This window comes from Mobula birostris, chromosome 12 (genome assembly GCF_030028105.1).
Source record: "Mobula birostris isolate sMobBir1 chromosome 12, sMobBir1.hap1, whole genome shotgun sequence".
NCBI lineage: Eukaryota > Metazoa > Chordata > Chondrichthyes > Myliobatiformes > Myliobatidae > Mobula > Mobula birostris.
In genome coordinates, this window is record NC_092381.1 from 20,916,647 (window position 1) to 20,940,148 (window position 23,502).

At 42.1% G+C, this 23,502-nt stretch overlaps 1 protein-coding gene across 1 annotated transcript in view; it reads left to right on the forward strand.

The window, feature by feature from the left end:
- Nucleotides 1-9,681, forward strand: part of cdc7 (cell division cycle 7 homolog (S. cerevisiae)) — a 103,518-nt gene extending 93,837 nt beyond the window's left edge. The window contains exon 12 of the mRNA XM_072273416.1: nt 8,770-9,681. Within this exon, the coding sequence (XP_072129517.1) occupies nt 8,770-9,179 (410 nt within the window). The 3' untranslated portion in view covers nt 9,180-9,681. The remainder of the gene's footprint in view (nt 1-8,769) is intronic.
- The last annotated feature ends 13,821 nt before the right edge of the window (nt 9,682-23,502 follow it).

Genomic DNA, 23,502 nt, shown 5'->3' on the forward strand with positions numbered 1-23,502 from the left:
CATTGTCCACCCACTGAGTACAGTGCGTAATATTCTGTAACAAATGATGTGGAAAAGTTTCAGAAAGATTTGCATGAATGTCATTGTAGAGAGGTGCTGACCATAAAGAAATAAACAGCGATCCAGGTCTGTTCTCCGTTATTTTGGGTGCTCTATGGAGACCTTTTAAACTATGAAGAATGCGATAGCATTCATATGCAGAAGAGGTTTTCATTTGTGAGCAAGGAACAAACCCAAAGGAAGTAAATACAAAATAGTCACTAATGAAGCCAAAGAATTCAACGAGGAAGTGAGACTTGCATGTCTAGTGCTTCTAATGATCTCAGGGTACACAAAGTCACCTCAAACCAATACATTAGGTTTAAAATATGGTTAATGTGATCTTACTCCACAAACGCTAATTGATAATTGTCTCAGTATTGGGCCAGGTCTTACTTGAGCAGCTTGACCTGCGCTTCCCCGGAGGAGGTTTCCATTTAAGAACTTCATTGGGATGGATAGTGCTGACCTGTTCAGCAAGGCCACAGAAATCCTCTGACAGCCTTTGAAGCCATGCTTGCAGATGGAATTGGCTATCAAGCAATTTGAATGAGTATGTGTCTGAACTTCACCAAAGTTCCAACCTTAAATGTGCAATTAAAAATTGTGGACTTGAAACAGATGATTAGTTATGTGGGACTGATTGCTTTCTGCAGAAATTTCAGAGCAATATGTTTTCAGTAATCTTGATCGAGGTGCCAGAAGAAGGCAGTGTGTTGGGATATCTACCTTGCTTTCTTTGAAATGGTTCTGCTTGCGAAAGCAGATCTACCTAGGTTTAACATTTCATCTGAGAGGTAGCTGCAACAACATGAAGTGTCAGCCTTTATTCATCTGGTGAGTGCAAAAACCTAGGCTAATACCGAAATAATTTTGAGCTCTGCATCTTCTGACCACATGCCTTCAGTTGAGCCAGACTGACACAAAATTATTTTTTATTGTCATAAAGGAATTGGAATGTGGAGCTTGTGTGACATTGGACAAATTGTGCAGCAGCAGCAATTTTGATGATTGGGTAACATAGAAAACATACAGCACAATACAGGCCCTTCGGCCCACAAAGCTGTGCCGAACATGTCCCTACCTTAGAACTACCTAGGCTTTACCCTTAGCCCTCTATTTTTCTAAGCTCCATGTAGCCATTCAGGAGTCTCTTAAAAGACCCTATCGTTTCCGCCTCCACCGCCGCCATCAGCAGCCCATTCCACGCACTCACCACTCTCTGTGTAAAAAAAACTTAACCCTGACATCTCAGTGAGCCTAACATTAGTGAAAAGAAATAAGGGGATGGAGATCACCTACACTTGGGGAAGCAGCAGTTAGTCAAACTTTAATGCATGGCTTTGTTAGGGAGTGATCATGTCGCAGCAACTTGAATGACTGAACATTTTGAAAAAGTTGCGAAGTGTGTTGATGAAGGCAGCATGGTCTTGAGGCGTACAGTACTGTGCCTAAGTCTTAGGCACGTGTATAGCTAGGGTGCCTAAGACTTGCATAGTACTGCTGTCAAAAAAAAAAACAAATTTCATGACATATGTGAGTGATAAACCGGATTCTGATATGGGTCTATTGTGGACTGAGAGCGGGAAGGGGCCAGGGAGGGGGAATCATGGATGGGAAAAGGGGAATGAAGAGGGGAGAGAATAGGAAGCACCAGAGAGACATTCTGTAATAAACCAACTGTTTGGAATCAAATAACCTTGCTTGGTATCTCAGGGCTGGGTGTGTCTGCACCCCTCCCCCCCCCCAGCACTGTCACATGTCCCACATCCCTCCCGCAGCGCTCCACCCTCGCCATTCCCAACATTCTTTGATCCCGCCAGATTTGCAAATTTGTTCTCTGCCCTATGTTGGCAAATACAGTACTTTCCAAAAGTCTTAGGCACCCTAGCTATATATGTGTGTGCAAAAGATTCTTGCACAGTACTGTACGTGGACTTCAGTAAGACCTTTGACAAGGTCCTGCATGGGAGACTAGTGCCAAATGAGATCCAGAGAAAGTTGGAAAATTAGATCCAAAATTAGTAGTAGTGGTAGTAGCACAGTCACTCAAGTAGAGTATGATCTCATAAGGGGTTGTCTACTCCAGTGCAGTGTGGAAAGAGTAAGTGATGGCTGTGGTTAGTCATTAGATCTTTTAGTTCATTATCTCCTTCTGCAGTTGCTGTTCGTTCTCTGAGGCACAGTAGAGGTCTCTCTTGAACAGATTTCCTCCAGGTGTATAGAACATAGAATAGTACAGGCCCTTCGGCCCACAATGTTGTGCCGACCCTCAAACCCTGCCTCCCATATAAGCCCCCACCTTAAATTCCTCCATATACCTGTCTAGTAGTCTCTTAAACTTCACTAGTGTATCTGCCTCCACCACTGACTCAGGCAGTGCATTCCACGCACCAACCACTCTCTGAGTAAAAAACCTTCCTCTAATATCCCCCTTGAACTTCCCACCCCTTACCTTAAAGCCATGTCCTCTTGTATTGAGCAGTGGTGCCCTGGGGAAGAGGCGCTGGCTATCCACTCTATCTACTCCTATTATCTTGTACACCTCTATCATGTCTCCTCTCATCCTCCTTCTCTCCAAAGAGTAAAGCCCTAGCTCCCTTAATCTCTGATCATAATGCATACTTTCTAAACCAGGCAGCATCCTGGTAAATCTCCTCTGTACCCTTTCCAGTGCTTCCACATCCTTCCTATAGTGAGGCGACCAGAACTGGACACAATACTCCAAGTGTGGCCTAACCAGAGTTTTATAGAGCTGCATCATTACATCGCGACTCTTAAACTCTATCCCTCGACATGAAAGCTAACACCCCATAAGCTTTCTTAATTACCCTATCCACCTGTGATGCAACTTTCAGGGATCTGTGGACATGTACCCCGAGATCCCTCTGCTCCTCCACACTACCAAGTATCCTGCCATTTACTTTGTATCTGCCTTGGAGTTTGTCCTTCCAAAGTGTACCACCTCACAGTTCTCCGGGTTGAACTCCATCTGCCACTTCTCAGCCCACTTCTGCATCCTGTTAATGTCTCTCTGCAATCTTTGACAATCCTCTACACTATCTACAACACCACCAACCTTGTCGTCTGCAAACTTGCCAACCCACCCTTCTACCCCGACATCCAAGTCATTAATAAAAATCACGAAAAGTAGAGGTCCCAGAACAGATCCTTGTGGGACACCACTAGTCACAATCCTCCAATCTGAATGTACTCCCTCCACCACCACCCTCTGCCTTCTGCAGGCAAGCCAATTCTGAATCCACCTGGCCAAACTTCCCTGGATCCCATGCCTTCTAACTTTCTGAATAAGCCTACCGTGTGGAACCTTGTCAAATGCCTTACTAAAATCCATATAGATCACATCCACTGCACTACCCTCATCTATATGCCTGGTCACCTCCTCAAAGAACTCTATCAGGCTTGTTAGACGCGATCTGCCCTTCACAAAGCCATGCTGACTGTCCCTGATCAGACCATGATTCTCTAAATGCCTATAGATCCTATCTCTAAGAATCTTTTCCAACAACTTTACCTCCACAGACGTAAGACTCACTGGTCTATAATTACCCGGACTATCCCTACTACCTTTTTTGAACAAGGGGACAACATTCGCCTCCCTCCAATCCTCCGGTACCATTCCCGTGGACGACGAGGACATAAAGATCCTAGCCAGAGGCTCAGCAATCTCTTCTGTGGCCTCGTGGAGCAGCCTGGGGAATATTCCGTCAGGCCCTGGGGACTTATCTGTCCTAATGTATTTTAACAACTCCAACACCTCCTCTCCCTTAATATCAACATGCTCCAGAACATCAACCTCACTCATATTGTCCTCACCATCATCAAGTTCCCTCTCATTGATGAATACCGAAGAGAAGTATTCATTGAGGACCTCGCTCACTTCCACAGCCTCCAGGCACGTTTTCCCACCTTTTTCTTTAATCTGTCCTACCTTCACTCCTGAGTATATTGAGTGCAATGTCTTCCCAGTTTTTAGATGTAATGTTGAGTTTCTTCAGGCTGATTTTTGATGTTATCTTAGAAGCATTTCTTTTGCACACCAGGAACTCACTGTCCTTCCTTCAAATAGGAGTAAAGGAGTTTGTGGTACGTCAGTTAGGCGCCACTATCCATCGGAGTTGGCATTGCTTTATCGTGGTGCAAAATTGGTGTGGTATTGAATGATACAGGGTTGTTTTTGCAGTTGGAACTAATGGAATACCTGGGAATTGCCTCTGGGACCTTTTACCCTTTGTTAGCTATGAATATGTGGATTGTGAATGTGGGAAATATGGTCCTACATTTACAATCCAGTAAGTCAGCTGACATGAAAAATATATGGTGTTAATAGTGAGAGGCTAATCCCATACTACAGTGCAGTATTGATGGACACAGCATTGGCAAGTACAACTTAACCATGATGAAAATTAGGTGATGCATTTTTGTTATGACTCGTAAGGCAAGGATATATATGTACAATAAATGGTGATACCCTACTGAAGAACACTGGTACCCTGGTAGACCAGTGCAAGGATGCTTGAAGCAATTTGCTCAAGTATACAAGGTGATCAAGGAGTATGCGATATTTGTCTTCATTAATCAGGACACAGAATGAAGAACTGAGGTTATGGTACAATCTTAAAAAAGGGGTGGTTAAGCCAAGCTGAAGTGCTGTGTTCGGTTTCGAGTGCTGCACTACAGGAAGGATGTGATTGTACTAGAGAAAGGGTGAAGATAAGAGTTATGATGAGAGGCTGGATAGCTGAGAGACACCTGACTAATTATATGCATCATGAAGGCAATAGATAGGAAAGAACATTTTGCCCCCATTGCAAAGATGTGAAGGAATACTGTGCATACATTTAAGAGGTAGGGTGGGGGTCTGACTAAACAATTATTTCTCCGAGAGAGTGGAGGCTGAGTCTCATAGTGGAATTAACAAACAGTTTCCAAGAGGATCTCAGTGGGTGAAGCAGCTTCCATTTGTTGGGGGTCTGGGGGAGTGTTGATAAATGAGTTCCACACGGGTGTAGTTCATAACACTAAGGCACTCATCAGTGTAACCGAAAGAGACAGGGAGTAGTGCCAGAGGAGGTATGGCCGAAGGACAGTGGTTATAGAGGTAGAAGTGACAAAGATTTCAACACCTTGATGGGCCTGGAACTTGTAGAGTAGTGGGTGAAGGGATACAGAGGCAAGCTTTCCATTGATGACTGATTGCTCGGCATCAGAGAGGTGGCAAGAGGAAGTCAAAGTAGATATATTATACTACCCTGAGGTTCATTTCATTGCAGGTATTTACAGGAAAATAAAGAAATACAATGGAATTTATACATAAAGACTGGCAAACAACCACTGTGTATTTTGAGGCTAGCTGAAAACTTGAGTCACCAGAGCACAGAAATCTGTGAAAAATGAGAATAGTACAAGTGGATACATGATGGACAGCATGAATATACTGGGCCTAATGGCCTGTTTCTGTACGTTGGCTCTAAGAAAATAATGTTTCCATAAACTACCAGGTGCTCAGTTACAGTTTATCCTTCCAAAGATATAAGACTTCCAAAAATAACAGATAGACATCAAATCTGGAGGCCTAGCTTAGCAACGCAATCTAATGAATTAAACATATCCCTTTCAAAATAAGGGAACTTGTGGAATTTAGTTCAAGTATTTGTTGAACCACTGGCTCCTCTGTGCCACCCCTTTCAGAAGGCTCTAGAATCTTGGGAGGTCAAAATGTCCTTCTTGGCAAGGTCCAGATTATTAATAGAAATGTCAGTGCTTGCAATGTATTAAATAATTTCTGCTGCTGGCAAAATTTCCTGAATGTATAAGATTTGAGGAAGTTATCATTTTCTTGGAGGCCACTCTAGACTTTGCATGTTTGTTTACCTGCAGTGCATTTTAACTATAACGTTAAATTCTGCATTCTGTTTTCTTCTTACTACTCATTGTATTTGTGCATGACAGAATCTGAACTTTGGATGTCGTAAAGTCATAATCATAGAGAAGTACAGTACAGAAACATGCCCATTGGCCCATCTAGTCCATGCCAAAACCATTTAAACTACCTTCTCCCATCAACCTGCACCAGGACCATAAACTTCAATATCCCTTCTATCCATGTACCGATCCAAACTTCACTTAAACGTTGAAATCAAGCTCGCATGCTCACTTGTGTTGGCATCTCAATCCATGCTCTCACAATTCTGAGTGAAGGAATTTCCACTGTGTTTGATTTTAACAGATGCGAGGTAATGTCACAGCTTTATAAAGCCCAGGACTAAGAAGTCATACAGTATTAGCTTTTTGCAGGATAGAAGCTATAAAATGGATTGCAAGTAGTGGCATTGTTTCTTTTCCCAGTCTGCTGATACAGTTCCCATTGTCTTTGCCAGCTATGTGTGCTGGCAGTTTGCAGATACATGGATTCAGTTTAAATGAGGCACATCAGGACCAGTAGATTTTGATGCGAATAAGTGGCTGCTTCAATTAGTTGAAGATTCATGGAAATAGTTAAAAAGGTATAGAAAAAAAAACTGAGTAACAACTTGTGTACTTAAGTGAAATACAGAACAAATTAGAACACTCTCAATAGTACTACTGTATTAGTTCTGAATAGTTATCAATGGAGGAGGAGTTCATCCAGTGTATCCAATGAACAAAATCAGCGCAGACACCTGGTGCAGATAATGGTCTACCTTCATAAAATACTATCGTTAGTTGCATCGTCCAGATGTTCGTTTTCATTGTAAGATGACTGTTGATACCTTCCAATTCTTTGTAGCCCTCTACTTGCTGAAGTAGTGAAATTGTTTCATTTTCACTCCCACCTACTTGTGGCGTCTCCAAACCTGAATGCTTGAAACTGCAGTGAGCAAAACAGTTCTTGCTGCTTATGTCTTGCCAACTATCAGTGGCAGAAATCACTGCTTTTTGAATACAAGTACGCAAAACTGACGCTATTTAAAAAACTGTTCGCTCTTAGCACGGTAAAGCATCTAACGGCCACACAAGTGTGTGTGACTGACGCCAGTTAGAATCTACTCGGCCAATCTCCTGTCCCAATTAAACAATATAGTGTCCCAAATCAATTTTCTCGATTAATTTTTGTTCTATAAGAGGTGTTCCAAATACGAGGGGTGATTGATAAGTTTGTGGCCTAAGGTAGAAGGAGTCAATTTTAGAAAACCTAGCACATTTATTTTTCAACATAGTCCCCTCCTACATTTACACACTTAGTCCACTGGTCGTGGAGCATACGGATCTTGGACCTCCAGAAAGTGTCCACAGCAGGGGTCGTTGATAAGTTCGTGACCTAAGGTAGAAGGAGATGAGTTATACAATTCTCGTTACATGCACATGCAGTTCAACTCTTTGAGTGATTATGCCGAAAGTTTGAAGTTAATAACTCATCAGGGATGACTGATAAGTTCGTGGCCTAAGGTAGAAGGAGATGAGTTATTAACTTCAAACTTTCTGCATAATCACTCAAAGCGTTGAACTGCATGTGCATGTAACGAGAGCTGTATAACTCATCTCCTTCTACCTTAGGCCACGAACTTATCAATCACCCCTCATAAGTGGCTGCCACAATTAATCGTTGGCCCAATTAACCAAAATCTACTGTCTTTGGTAACGTCTTCGCTAAGAGCAGTCAGAGTGCAGGTCACACAGAATTACCACCTTGTACACAGCAAACTTCTGATGATGATATCACACTTAATCATTGGGTCATGTGTACCATTGGACTGGTTGCCTTTGAGAACAACTGTTTGTACAAACTATTCCACTTGGAGTACAGAAAAAAACGTTTGTTACATCCCTGCATTCCTGTACTTTTCATTAGCAGATACTTGCAGCTCCCAGTAGGAAGCCTGTTGTTTCATATCTGGAGGGGGGGGATACTGACAGCTCCAGTAACCTTAGACACTTTTATCCAGATACAAAAAAAACTAAAATTACTTTTAAAAAAATCAGAGTACACAAAATCTGCTTTGAATCATTTAGGTAGAGGTGCTTTAAGATAGATTACAGATTGTTATGGAAAATAGATAAGGATGGAAAAAATGTGATGGGAGCTGTAAGAGACCTGGAGCTAGTGTTGGGATTTCCCTCCCCACCCTCCATTTACTTACTATGTTTATTAAAATGTAAAACTTTTGGTTGCAATGTTGGTCAGTGTTTGCATTTCATCCCCAAATGTAATTTCACAGCAGTAGTTCATTTGGATATAGTGACTGATCCCTGAGAATGAAGACTCTTTCAGGATAGTCATGTCTATAGTACTGTCATACCTCAATGTTGTTCAGCCAAAATATTATTTTTATGCATCAGAAAATTGATGTTTTGTTTTCCTTGTTTAATGAAAATATACTGTCTGAATTTAAAGGATTAGAATCGTATCTAGTGGCAGCACTGCAGCATAGCGGTTACCCCAGTCATTCTAAAGCACCAGCAATCACTGATTGGGCTTCGATTCCCACTGCTGCCTGTAAGGAGTTTGTATGTTTTCCCGTGACCACGTGGGTTTCCTCCAGGTGCTCCGGTTTCCTCCCACATTCCAAAGATAAATGGTTAGGGTTAGTGAGCTGTGGACATGCTGTGTTAGTACTAGAACTGCGACAACACTTGTTGTAGCACAATCCTCACTGAATTGATTTGATGCATGTTTTGATGTACGTGTGACAAATAAAGCTAATCTTAAAGCTTATTTCTAATTTCCAGGTAAGGCTGTGTCATGCAGCAAGGAATGTCCGAAGCTGGATTTGAGGACTTTGTGTGAAAGGCTCCGAGGAACGCACTGCTCCAGTAAAAGAAAGTCAAACCAAAGGAGTGAGCAGGTGGATTGTTTATATAGCTCGGGCACAGTGCAAGTTCCAGATGCCAAGAATGATGAAACAGAGGGTGCTTCCTTGTCATGCACACAAGAGGTTCCAAACCAGCCCAGAACAGTGAAACAGGATATTCAGTGGAACTCTGATTTCAAAAGCAAAGCCAAATCTTCAGACACAAAGAACTGGTGTGGAGTCCCAGATCTGGCCTATGATCTTCTAGATAAGCTTTTAGATTTGAACCCGGCAACCAGAATAACTGCAGAAATAGCTTTGAAGCATCCATTCTTCGAAGGCATGTAATTGTTTTTAGGGTACTTAACGATCCGTATTGCATCTGTGGTTAACCACTGAAATGCACGCCAATACGTTCAGAATTTTCTACTAAAACTAACCAGCCTCTTTAGGTCAAGTTTTTCTGTTTCTTGACATTACTTGTGAAAACTGCTGTTTCTTCAGTCACTAGCTCTGACTTGATAGTGAATCTGCTTTTTATTAAAAGGCATGAAATTCGGGCCTTTAGTGATTTTATTTAAAATTTTAATTTTCTCCCCAAGATCTTCAATACCAAACAGTTTCTCCTCCAACCAAGGGAACGCAAGGACTGATAGCATGGTGCAAGGGTCAATAGCAGTCTATGTGTCTACACAAAGATTGAAGGTTTTGGGCGAGTTTTCCTAATGAGAAAATGTATCTAAATTTTATTTGAAAACTGAATGATTTGCACGCTTTATTACCAAAAGCTCAGTCATAACCAATGTCTTGTTTTCCATTTACACCCTTACTGCAAAGCAATGATCGTCAATAAAATGATAGTTTATTGAAAAATGGTGTTTGTCACATTTCTTGGTCACAATCATTGTTAGTTACACTGATACTGAGGGTTGCATTGATGCTGATGCAGAATTAGCTGAAGTTTTTGCTAACAAATGATTGGGCACTAGACCCAAATCCAAATAAAACCCATTTATTTATGAATTGTTGGTAATTATCATTACAGTCACCCGTCAAGCGCTTGGTAAATGTGCTTAAATAGTTACGTGAGCTTTTTAAGGACAATGTACTCCTTAGATTTGAGGACAAATTAGCTACCAAACTGTTCATAATCTTATTTCGGATGCATATTTCCCCAAATATTAAACTATATGAAAATCCCTTTTGTTTTTGTTTATTGCATATGTACTTGATACAGATCAAGGCACCTGTTTAGGAAGGAAAAGCAAAGAGGTCCTGAAGAGAGAATTTAGAGGGCTAGGCAGAAAGCTGAGAAGCAGGACTACCAGGGTAGTAATTTCTGGATTGCTACCTGTGCCATGTGCCAGTGAAGGTAGAAACAGGATGATCAGGCAGATAAATGCGTGGCTGAGAAGCTGGTGCTTCAGGTTCTTGGATCATTGGAATCTCCTCTGGGGGAGGTACTGTATTACGTGTGTGTGTGTGTGTGTGTGTATAATATATATTTTTTAAAAAGGGGGGCGAGTTGCGTCTGAACCCAAGGGGGACTAATATTTTTGCGGGCAGATTTGTTAGAGCTCTTGGGGAAGGTTTAAACTAATTTGGCAAGGGGATGGGTACCAGAGTGAAGGGAATCAGAACAGGACAGATGGTAAAAAAGCAAAGATAGCGTGCAGTCAGACTGTTAAGAAATGCAGGTAGATGATAGGATAACATTGCAGCCAGCAGGGTGAGTATCAGTGCGTTAGAGATGCAGTTATCAAAAAGGGTAGCAAATACAGTACTAAAAGTGGTATAGCTCAATGCATGGAGTATAAGAAATAAGGTGGATGATCTTGTACTTTTCCAGATTGTTGGGAATAGTGATGTGGCCATCACTGAATCATGGCTGAAGGATATTTGTAGTTGGGAGCTGAATGCCCAAGGTTATGCATTGTATCAGAGGTATAGAAAGATAGTTAGAGAGGGTGGTGTGGCTCTACTGGTAAAGAATGGTATCAAATCATTAGAAAGATGTTGAATCCTGGTGGGGTGAGTTAAACTGCAAATGTAAAAGAACCGTGATGCCAGTTATATACAGGCTTCCAAACAGTGGCTGGGATGTGGACTACAGAATACAATGGGGAAATAGAAAAGGTGTGTCAAAAGGGCATTGTTATGATAGTCGTGGGAGATTTTAATATGCAGGTCGATTGGGGAAAATCAGGTTGGTAATGGATCTCAAGAGGGTGAATTTGTTGAATACTGACGAGATGGCTCTTTAGAGCAGCTTGTCATTGAGACTACTAGGGATCCATTATACTGGATTAGGTGTTATATAATGAATTGGAGGTGATTAGGGAGCTTAAGGTAAAGGAACAATATGATTGAGTTCCAACTTGAAAGTTGATGGGGAGAAAGTAAAGTCTGATGTAGCAGTATTTCTTTGGTGTAAAGGAAATTACAGTGATATGAGAGAGGAGCTGGCCAAAGTAAGTTGTGTTACATGCTCAAGGAGATCTGTTTTTTTTGTGAGAATGATGTAATGGTCTTTTGGAGGTTACCTGATGTGACTTTCCTGCCGATGTGAGGTCACGTGATGACATGTGCCCCGTGACTATATAAGGGTCGACTCAGGTGACTCAGTGGGATTTTTGAGTTTGTAGATTTCCAGGTAGAACGTGTTGTGCGTCCGTTTCTGTTGCGTTTGTTTTTGTGATGCAATTTCATTTTTAAAACGGAAGCTGCGTTCTCTTACAAGATATTGTATTATTGGACTGGAAATTTTTGCTAGATGTGTTGATTTACTCAATTCCAACATTCGAAGGGAGAGTGAAGAATTCATCGAAGTGCAGGATCGAGAGGAGTCGGCATCGTTTGGCAGTTTAATAAAGGATCGACCTTATTGAGTCTTCGTTGGAGTAGTAGCTACCTGCATCGAGATAACTCTTGCCAGAAAGAGCAAAGAGTTCATGCAAAAAGGTGCTCTCTCTCTCTAAAGGAATTTAAGGTCAGTCGATTTAAACTGTTTATTTTCAGCATCGTGAATCCTGTGGACAGAACCAGCAGTAAAGGTGCGTCTGTGAAGAAATCTTTCTCCAGAGAAGTCTCTCCCAATTGAACATGTAAATCTGTTGGACTTACGAAGTTATCGCTTTAAGAACTATATCTAACTGTATTGCTTTAAGAACTGTTTTCGCATTTAACGCTTTAAGAACCAGAGCGGAGTGGAGTTGGTGAACGGCTGCATATCTGTTAACTTCCGGTTAAAGTTTTCCTTTGTTTTTTTCCCTTATCGTTTATACATATTTAATAAATGCTTGGTTGTTTTTATATAACCTGTCTCGATTAATATTCATTGTTGTCGGTTATGCAACAGTTGAAAGGAGATGCTGGCAGGGATGACAGCAGAGCAGCAGTGGAGTGAATTTCTGGGCAAAATGAGGAAAGGTGCAGGATAAATGTACTCCAAAAATGAAGAAACACTCAAGCGGCAAAATAGCACAACTGTGGCAAGGGATATCAAAGATAATGTAAAAGCAAAAAGAGAGGGCATACAACAAAGCAAAAATTAGTGGGAAGATAGAGGGTTGGAAAGCTTTAAAAACCCCACAGAAAGCAACTAAAAAAATCTTTAGGAGGGAAAGATGAAATATGATAGCAAGCTAGCAAACAATATCAAGATGGTTAGGAAAAGCTTTTTCAAGTATATAATAAAAATAAAAGAAATGGAAGTGGATATAGGACCACTAGAAAATGAGGCCAGAGAAATAATAATGGGGGACGAGATGACAGATGAACTAAATGAGTATCTTGCATCAGTCTTCACTGTGGAAGACACGAGTAGTGTGCCAGATGTTGAAGGGTGTGAGGGAAGGAAAGTGAGTGTGATTACTATTACGTGGGGGAAGGTGCTCAGAAAGCTGAAAGACCTCAGGGTACATAAGTCACCCGGACCAGATGAACTGCACCCTAGGGTTCTGAAAGAGGTAGCGGTAGAGATTGTGGAGACAGTAATGATCTTTCAAGAATCATTGGACTCTGGTATGGTTCCGGCGGACTGGAAAACTATGAATGTCACTCCACTCCAAGAAAGAAGGGAGCCAGCAGAAAAACTAGAGACTGGTTAGCCTGACCTCAGTAGTTGGGAAGATATTGGAGTCAATTGTTGAGGTGATGGAGTACTTGGTGACACTGGACATGATAGAACTAAGTCAGCATGGTTGCCTTAAAGGAAAATCTTGCCTGACGAACCTGTTTGAATTCTTTGAGATTACAAGTAGGATCGATAAAGTGGATGCAGTGGATGTTGTATATTTGGACTTTCACAAGGCCTTTGGTGAGGTCCCACACATGAGGCTGCTTACCAAGTTCAGAGCCTATGGTATTACAGGAAAGTTAATAGCATGTTTAGAGCATTGGCTGATTAGTAGAAGACAGCGAGTGGGAATAAAAGGTTCTTTTTCTGGTTGGCTGCAGTAGTGTTCTGCAGAGGTCAGTGTTCGGACGACGACTTTTTATGCTGTACATTAATGATTTAGATGATGGAATAGATGACTTTGTTGCCAAGTTTGCAGATGATACGAAAATTGGTGGAGGGGCAGGTAGTGTTGAGGAAACAGGAAGGATGCAGAAGGACTTAGATTAAGAGAATGGACAAGAAAGTGGCAAATGAAATACAATGTTGGAAAATGCATGGTCCTCGCACTTTGGAAGTAGAAATAGATGTACCGACTATTTTCTAAATGGGGAGAAAATCCAGGAATCTGAGATGTAAGGGAATTAGTCCTTGTGCAGAACACTCTGAAGGTTAACTTGCAAGTTCAGTCAATGGTGAAGAAGGCAAATGCAATGTTAGCATTCATTTCAAGAGGTCTAGAACATAAGAGCAGGGATGTGATGCTGAGGCTTTATAAGGCACTGGTGAGGCCTCACCTTGAGTATTGTGAATAGTTTTGGTATCCTTATCTGAGAAAAGATGTGCTGGCATTGGAAAGGGTTTAGAGGAGGTTCACAAGGATGATCCCAGCAATGAAAGGATTATCATATGAACAATGTTTGATGGCTCTGGGTCTGTACTCACTGGAATTTAGAAGGATGAGGGGGATTCCAATGAAACACTTCAAATGTTGAAAGGCCTACTTAGATGTGGAAGGGTGTTTCCCATGGTGGGGGGGGAGTCTAGAACAGGAGGGCACGGAGTCTGGATAGAGGGGCGTCCATTTAAAACAGAGATGTGGAGAAATTTCTTTCGCCAGAAGGTAGTGAATCTGTGGAATTTGATACCACAGGCAACTGTGGAGGCCAGGTTGTTGGGTGTATTTACAGCAGAGATTGTAGGTTCTTGATTGGCCACGGCATCAAAGGTTACAAGGAGAAGGCTGAGGAGGGGAAAAAAGGATCAGCCATGGAGCAGACTTGATGGGCCGGGTGGCTTAATTCTGCACCTATGTCTTAGGGTCTGTTTAATTTCCAAGTTGTGTATTTGTGAATAAGAAGCGAAACTGCATTTCTGCCAACTTTTAAATGAAAAGGATTGAAACTGGAGCTTCAAAGGGCACAAACTCAACTTTCAAATGTTATTTGTAAATACTGATGGCTATCCGTTTGTTTTGGGAACTGCATGTGTAATAGGTGTGTATGTTTGACTTGGAAATGGTTTGACTTTAGTACTGCTGCTACTCCTGCCACTGGACAGTTGATCGATGAGCTGTTAGTTAAATCAGAACTTTTCACTGGATAACTACCCAATAACCTCCTAATATCTCTCCATATCTGAAAACTGGTTATTTTCCAATCAGTCTTTCAATTGTTTTATTTTTTTTTATTGAGAGATACAGCGTGGTAACAGGCCCTTCTGCCTATTGAACTCACACTGCCCAATTACACCCATGTAACCAATTTAACCTACCATCCCATATATACTTGGAAAGTGGGAGGAAACCCACATGGTCACAGGAAGAGTGTAGAAACTCCTTTGGAATGAACCTGCCTGTTACAGTGTTATGCTCACCACCACATTATCGTGCCACCCTCATCTTTCCATACTAGGCCCCAGCAACTACTTTTATCTCTTCCATAAAGTGCCTCTGAATGCCTTGTCCTGCATGGAATAGACTATATATTCAAGTTGTTCCATGCCTCGTAGACACTCGATGGCCAGAGGAGGTATCTACTAAAGTGGCCACTGAGTGTGGCTAAGCGGCAGTGAACAATGTGCTTTGCCGTTAGATCACTATCAGCCACATTTAATGAGCTGAATGTAGTGACTTCAGTGTTCATTATATTTGTCATTTCTTATGATTACAGCTCCAGATTAGTGAAGTTCCAAGGTTGCGGTTCAGCTGTTCAGTTTAAAGCAATAAAATACGTCAGTGGAGCTGTGACAGGATGAACTGGCTGGGAAGTGGGCAGCAGTATACTTGGCAGCAGTAAGGTGGGTTTTGTACCGGACAATCTAGTGATTGAAATTAACCACTGTAATGGGAAACTGATGTTAAGTTGATAGTATTGTGTTCTGAAATAGTGAATTTATAATAGACATGTGGTTCTCTAGACTTCCTGGAGCCTGTAATCCAAACTTTCTCTCTCTCCCTCCCCCCCACCTTCTGCCCCTCCCACCACCATCACTCCTGCCAAGATAAAGTGTATACAGCATCTGGAGTTTAAAGTCATTCATCTAATACACTTCTGAAATGGAGATTGAATCTACAAAGAATTGGGTATCTGTTCCACTTTGTAATCCACTGTTTCTTCAAAGTTCATTTTGAATTTTGCTTTTCATTCACATTCGCTTATTATTTTGCTCGAAGTGCATGATGATGCATTCGTTACAAACAGGCTGCTAACTACCTGGATGACCTTTTACGAAAACAAACTAGCGCTGTAATTCCTCCTGGAGCTTCTCATTAGTAAGGACTGTACTGTGAATGCTGTTTGCGCTCAGAACTCAAATTATTACAGACTGCAAGTGCAATCAAAGTGCACCCACTCTTTTGCATCATAAATCTGGGACTGAGGCAGGTGAACATGCTTCTCAATTAACCTATATTTTGCAGAATACTGAAAATAACACTTCCCGAATTAACCATTTCTGTCTGTTTCACTGGTATCACTGCCCTAGTTTGTTTACTTTGTCTTGCACTGCTTTCCATACAATTGCTTCATTCTCTGGAATTTTGAAGGTTACGTGTTCATTTGAAGGAAGTTTCAAGATATTGAGGGGCATTAAACAGAGGATTTAATGACTGTTTGCTGACAGAGCAAAAATTAGATTCAGGCATTTTGCAAGTGAAGTTAGGGAATAATTCTACACTCAGAGTGATAGTAAAAGTTTGGAATTCACCTCTGCAAATGCCATTTGATATTATGCCAATTGTGAATTTTAAATTTTAGATTTTAGTTCACCAAGGGAAATGTGGAAAAGGCAGGAAATGAAATTAGCTTACAGAGCAGTGCTAATCAGCGGAATGGCAGCATATGCTTAAGGGCAGGTCTGTATCATTTCATGATATATGAGGACTATAGTTAGGGTAAGTGCAAGTAGGCTATTTCCACTGAGGTTGCATCAGCCTAGAACTAGAGAATGAAGGGTGAAGTATTTAAGGGAAACATGAGGGGGAACTTCTTCATTCAGTATGATGCCAGTAGAAGTGTTTGATGTGAGTTTGATTGCAACATTTGTATAGGTACATGGTTGGGAGGCTATGGAGGGCTATGGTCCAGGTGCAGGTCAATGGGACTAGACAGGAAAACAGTTTGGCAAGGATTAGATGGATGAAAGGTCCTGTTTCTATGCTGTAGAGCTCTATAACTTAAATATGATAATGAAATGGGAATTACATTGGGTCAGAGTAAGAGATACTTGTTCTTATGGTACAGAAATGTACCCTTGTTGTATCTTCCGAACAGCCAATATGATCAAAGAGATTAAATTTGATACAAGGGGTCAGAATATGTGGAGCTTTTTGAAACTACTCTAAGAGTGTAAATGACAATAGACAATAGGTGCAGGAGTAGGCCCTTCGGTCCCTTTGAGCCAGCACCGTCATTCACTGTGATCATGGCTGATCATCCACAATCAGTATCCAGTTCCTGCCTTATCCCCATAACCTTTGATTCCGCTATCTTTAAGAGCTCTATCCATCTCTTTCTTGAAAACATCCAGAGACTTGGCCTCCACTGCCTTCTGGGGCAGAGCATTCCACATATCCACCACTGTCTGGGTGAAAAAGTTTTTCCTCAACTCCGTTCTAAATGGCCTACCCCTTATTCTTAAACTGTGGCATCTGGTTCCGGACTCAACCATCAGCGGGAATATGCTTCCTGCCTCCAGCGTGTCCAATCCCTTAATAATCTTATATGTTTCAATCAGATCCCCTCTCATCCTTCTAAATTCCAGTGTATACAAGCCCAGTCACTCCAATCTTTCAAAATATGACAGTCCCGCCATCCCGGGAATTAACCTTGTGAACCTACGCTGCACTCCCTCAACAGCAAGAATGTCCTTCCTCAAATGCTATTGATATGCAAAATTAGCAAGTCAATTTGCAACAAAGGTTCATTTAGTATCTAAGTATGCAACGCTGAAATCCTCCTGGTAGTCATGAAATTAATAAAGAAAAAAAAGGCAGCACAATCAAAACCTCCCAAATCCTGCCCCCCAACTCCCCGCACAAAAGAAGAGCAAAAATGGAACAGGCACATCAACCCTCAATCCTTCCTCCTGGACAAAAAAGCTAGCAAAACAGGCAGGCACATCGACCCCCCAAATCCCCCTCCCCACACGCAAAAAAAGAGAAAGATCGGGTGAAAAACACAATATAAAAACCTAGAAAACTGAAAAATGGTCTATAGTCCAAGTCCATATCCAAAACGCAGAAGACCCGTGTAACGTTTTCTGGGCACAGCGGCAGGCTCCCCCATTTCCGGTAGCAGAGTGATCAGAAGTCAGGCAGCTTGCACTCATCTTCCCAATTCGCCTCGATGTTTCAATCTCCCTTGTTGCTTTAATTGACGCACAATGGAGTCAAATATTCAAAGAGAATAATGTTATGGTACCTACAGAAGAAAAGTGTGTGCAGTGAATTCCGGTTAATTGGGCCATCAGTTAATCGGAGCAGCTGCTTATTTGGGACAACTCTTAAAGAACAAAAACTCATTAAGAAAATAGCCGGGATTATAGATGAGTATAGGAATAGAATGAGGTGGAGGATAAATGCGTGGTTGAGGGATTGGAGCAGGAGGCAAGGATTTAGATTTCTGGATCATTGGGACCTCTTTTGGGGCAGGTGTGACCTGTACAAAAAGGACAGGTTGCACTTGAATCCCAGGGGGACTAATATCCTGGCAGGGAAGTTTGCTAAGGCTACTGGGGAGAGTTTAAACTAGAATTGTGGGGGGGGTGGGAACCGAACTAAAGAGACTGTGGAAGAGGCAGTTGGCTCACAAATAGAGAAAGCTTGGAGACAGTTTGTGAGGGAGGATAGGCAGGTGATAAAGAAGGGACGAGCTCAGACTGACAGTTTGAGATGTGTCTATTTTAACGCAAGGAGTATTGTGAACAAAGCAGATGAGCTTAGAGCATGGATCTGTACTTGGAGCTATGATGTGGTGGCCATTACAGAGACTTGGATGGCTCAGACAGGAATGGTTACTTCAAATGCCAGGTTTTAGATGTTTCAGAAAGGACAGGGAGGAAGGCAAAAGAGGTGGGGGTGTGGCACTGTTGATCAGAGATAGTGTCACGGCTGCAGAAAAGGTGGACGTCATGGAGGGATTGTCTACGTAGTCGCTGTGGGTGGAGGTTAGGAACAGGAAGGGGCCAATAACTCTACTGGGTGTTTTTTATAGGCCGCTCAATAGTAACAGGAATATCGAGGAGCAGATAGGGAAACAGATCCTGGAAAGGTGTAATAATAACAGAGTTGTCGTGGTGGGAAATTTTAATTTCCCAAATATCGTTTGGCACCTCCCTAGAGTAAGGGGTTTAGATGGAGTGGAGTTTGTTAGGTATGTTCGGGAAGGTTTCTTGGGCACAATATGTAGATAAGCCTACAAGAGGAGAGACTGTACTTGATTTGGTATTGGGATATGAACCTGGTCAGGTGTCAGATCTCTCAGTGTCAGAGCATTTTGGAGATAGTGATCATATTTCTATCTCCTTTACAATAGCATTGGAGAGAGATAGGAACAGACAAGTTAGAAAAGTGTCTAATTGGAGTAAGGGGAACTGTAAGGCTATCTGGCAGGAACTTGGAGCTTAAATTGGGAACAGATGTTCTCAGGGAAAGGCACAGAAGAAATGTGGCAAATACTCGGGATATTTGTGTGGAGTTCTGCATAGGTACGTTCCAATGAGACGGGGAAATTATGGTAGGGTACAGGAACCGTGGTGTACAAAGGCTGTAGTAAATCTAGTCAAGAAGAAAAGAAAAGCTTACGTAAGGTTCAGAGAGCTAGGTAATGTTCGGGATCTAGAAGATTGTAAGGCTAACGGGAAGGATCTTAAAAAGGAAATTAGGAGAGCCAGAAGGGTCCATGAGAAGGCCTTGGCGGGCAGGATTAAGGAAAACCCCAAGGCATTCTACAAGTATGTGAAGAGCAAGAGGATAAGACATGAAAGAATAGGACCTATCCAGTGTGACAGTGGGAAAGTGTGTATGGAACTGGAAGAAATAGCAGAGGTACTTAATGAATACTTTACTTCAGTATTCACTATGGAAAAGGATCTTGATGATTGTAGTGATGACTTGCAGCAGACTGAAAAGCTTGAGCATGTAGATATTAAGGAAGAGGATGTGCTGGAGCTTTTGGAAAGTATCAAGTTGGATACGTTGCCGGACCGGATGAGATGTACCCCAGGCTACTGTGGGAGGCAAGGGAGGAGATTGCTGAGCCTCTGGCGATGATCTTTACATCATCAATGGGGATGGGAGAGGTTCTGGAGGACCGGAAGGTTGCAGATGTTGTTCCCTTATTCAAGAAAGGGAGTAGAGATAGCCCAGGAAATTATAGGCCAGTGAGTCTTACTTCAGTGGTTGGTAACTTGATAGGGAAGATCCTGAGAGGCAGGATTTATGAACATTTGGAGAGGTATAATATGATTAGGAATAGTCAACATGGCTTTGTCAAAGGCAGGTCATGCCTTACAAGCCTGATTGAATTTTTTGAGGATGTGACTAAACACATTGATGAAGGAAGAGCAGTAGATGTATTGTATATGGATTTCAGCAAGGCATTTGATAAAGTACCCCATGCAAGGCTTATTGAGGAATTAAGGAGGCATGGGATCCAAGGGGACATTGATTTGTGGATCCAGAACTGGCTTGCTCACAGAAGGCAAAGAGTGGTTGTAGACAGGTCATATTCTGCATGGAGATCGGTGACCAGTGGTGTGCCTCAGGGATCTGTTCTGGGACCCCTTCTCTTCGTGAGTTTTATAAATGCCTGGATGAGGAAGTGGAGGGATGGGTTAGTAAGTTTGCTGATGACACAAAGGTTGAGAGTGTTGTGGATAGTGTGGAGGGCTGTCAGAGGTTGCTGCGGGACATTGATAGAAACTGGGCTGAGAAATGGCAGATGGAGTTCAACCCAGATAAGTGTGAAGTGGTTCATCTTGGTAGGTCAAATGATATCGTTTCCGTTAAATAGGGGCCCTGGACAATTAATTCTGATTTGATGGAGACAGACATGAAAGCACAGAGGAACATCTGGAGAAATTTCTGAAACGCTCATTCGCTGCTGTCGTTATTGCACGGTCGGGAATCTTCCGGAGGGAAAGCCTCAAAATCCCTGGCTTTGCCTGCTGTTGGCGACTAAGATTGAGGTCGAATGGTTCGGACAGAGAGGGCGCTCAGTACTCGGTGTTGGAGAGCTGAATCGGAGGCCCGAAGTTTTCGGATGACTCAGAGTCGGGTTGGCATGGCAGGGAGAGTTTTTCTTCCTTCTCCCGTCTGCATGAGATGTGGGACATTTGAGAGACTTTGAACTTTTCACTGTGCTCATGGACTTCTTCATCAAGTTATGGTATTGTTGCACTGTTGTAACTATATATTATAATTAAAATGTCCTGACGAAGGGTCTAAGCCTGAAACATCGACTGTACCTCTTCCTAGAGATGCTGCCTGGCCTGCTGCGTTCACCAGCAACTTTGATGTGTGTTATAATTATGTGGTTTTGTTAGTTTTTTCAGTCTTGGCCTGTCCTGTGTTTTGTGATATCACACTGGAGGAAATATTGTATCATTTCTTAATGCATGCATTACTAAGTGACAATAAAAGAGGACTGCGTGTGTTCATAATCTAAATACGATGTCAGAATATAGTATTAATGGTAAGACTCTTTGCAATGTGGAGGATCAGAGGGATCTTGAGGTCCAAGTCCATAGGATGCTCAAAGCAGCTGCGTAGGTTGTCATAGTCATAGTCATACTTTATTGATCCCAGGGGAAATTGGTTAAAAAAACTGTGAGAAAAAAAATACAACAAATAACCTAAGTTTAAAAAGTAAGAAATGGAGCAACTGTAACAGGCTGCATGCATGACCGGCGCATGCGCACAGGTTTCACTTGGTGGTTAAGAAGGCATACGGTGCATTGGCCTTCATCAATCGTGGAATTGAACTTAGGAGCTGAGAGGTAATGTTGCAGCTACATAGGACCCTGATCAGACCCCACTTGGAGTACTGTGCTCAGTTCTGGTCACCTCACTACAGGAAGGACATGGAAACCATAGAAAGGGTGCAGAGGAGATTAACAAGGATGATTAGATTAGATTAGATTCAATTTTATTGTCATTGTGCCGAGTACAGATACAAAGCCAGTGAAATGCATTTAGCATCTGACCAGAAATGCAAAGAATAGTGTTATTTACAAAATAACTGCGAATAAAAAAAGTGCTACAGCTCACAAATATAAAAGTATTGAGACAGTACGATACATATGCAATAATGCTTACCGCTGTGATGCTAACACTGTGTCGCTGTGAGGTTCAGCAGGGTCACAGCCTCAGGGAAGAAGCTTTTCCTGTGCCTGCTGGTGTGGGAGCAGAGGCTCCTGTAGCGCCTACCGGATGGGAGGAGAGTAAAAAGTCCATGGTTAGGGTGAAATGCATCCCTGATAATGCTTTTCGCCCTGACCAGGCAGCGTTTATGGTAGATGTTCTCAATGGTGGGCAATTGGGTGCCGATAATCCACTGGGCAGCTTTCACCACATGCTGGAGTGCTTTGTGGTCCGATATGGGACAATTGCCATACCACACTGAGATGCAGTTGGTGAGTATGCTCTCAATGGTACAGCGGTAAAAGTCCATCAGTATCCTGGGACAGAGGTGAGCTTTCTTCATGCTCCGCAAGAAATAATGGTTGCCTAGATTGGGGAGAATGCCTTATGAAAACAGGTTGAGTGAACTCGGCCTTTTCTCCTTGGAGCAACGGAGGATGAGAGGTGACCTGATAGAGGTGTATAAGATGATGAGAGGCATTGATCGTGTGGATAATCAGAGGCTTTTTCCCAGGGCTGAAATGGCTGCCACAAGAGGGCACAGGTTTAAGGTGCTTGGGAGCAGGTACAGTCAGGGGTAAGTTTTTTACGCAGAGAGTGGTGAGTGCATGGAATGGGCTGCTGGCAATGGTGGTGGAGGCGGATACGGTAGGGTCTTTTAAGAGACTTTTGGATAGGTACATGGAGCTTAGAAAAATAGAGAGCTATGGGTAACCCTAGTAATTTCTAAAGTAGGTACATGTTCGGCACAACTTTGTGGGCCGAAGGGCCTGTATTGTGCTGTAGGTTTTCTATGTTTCTATTATTTGGGACATTATGACACTTAATTGGGGCAGGAGACTGTTGCTGAACAATTTCCAACTAGTGTCTGTAACATGCACGTCGTATGATTGTTACACACTACACCTTGCTTAGAACAAGCAGTTTTTAAATAGCGTCACTTGTGTGTTTGTGCTCAAAAAGCAGTGATTTTGTCACTGACAGTTGAGAGAGTAATTAACAGTAAGGCAATTCAGAACTGTTTTGCTCACTGAGGTTTCAAGCATTCAGGCTTGAAGATGCCAGAAACAAGCTGGAGTGAAAATAAAATGATTTCACTACTTCAACAAATTAGGAACTACAAAGAATTTGAAGGTATCAATAATCCTCTCGAATGTTACAATGAAAATGAAGATCTGGAGGATGCAATTGTTGAAGTTATTGTTTGGTGACAGTCCACTATTTGCACCAGGTGTCTGTGCTGATTTTGTTAATTTGCAGTCAATCAAAAGAACACGTCAGCTTACGCTGAATTAATTCCTGCATAGATAACTAATAGGAACTAATAGTTTTATAGTACTGTAGTAGTTCTGGTGGTATTCTGATTTATTATGTATTTCATTTAAGTTCATAATTTGTTACTCAGTTAAACAGTAGTTCGTCTTTTTTATACCTTCTTCACTATTTCCATGAAACTTTGGCTAATTGGGACAGCTGCCTATTTGGGCCAAAATGTACTGGTCCTGATGAGTCTCAATTAACCAGAATCCACTGTATTTCATATAGTGTTTAGGAAATGCAAACACGAGTCAAATCGAAATGGATTCCAGTGACAGATCTTGTTGCTGAATGGCTTTTCATAGAGTTGAGTAACAATTTTTCAGAACACCAAACGGGATAAATCTTTCAAGATCAGTAGCATTGAGTTTTTC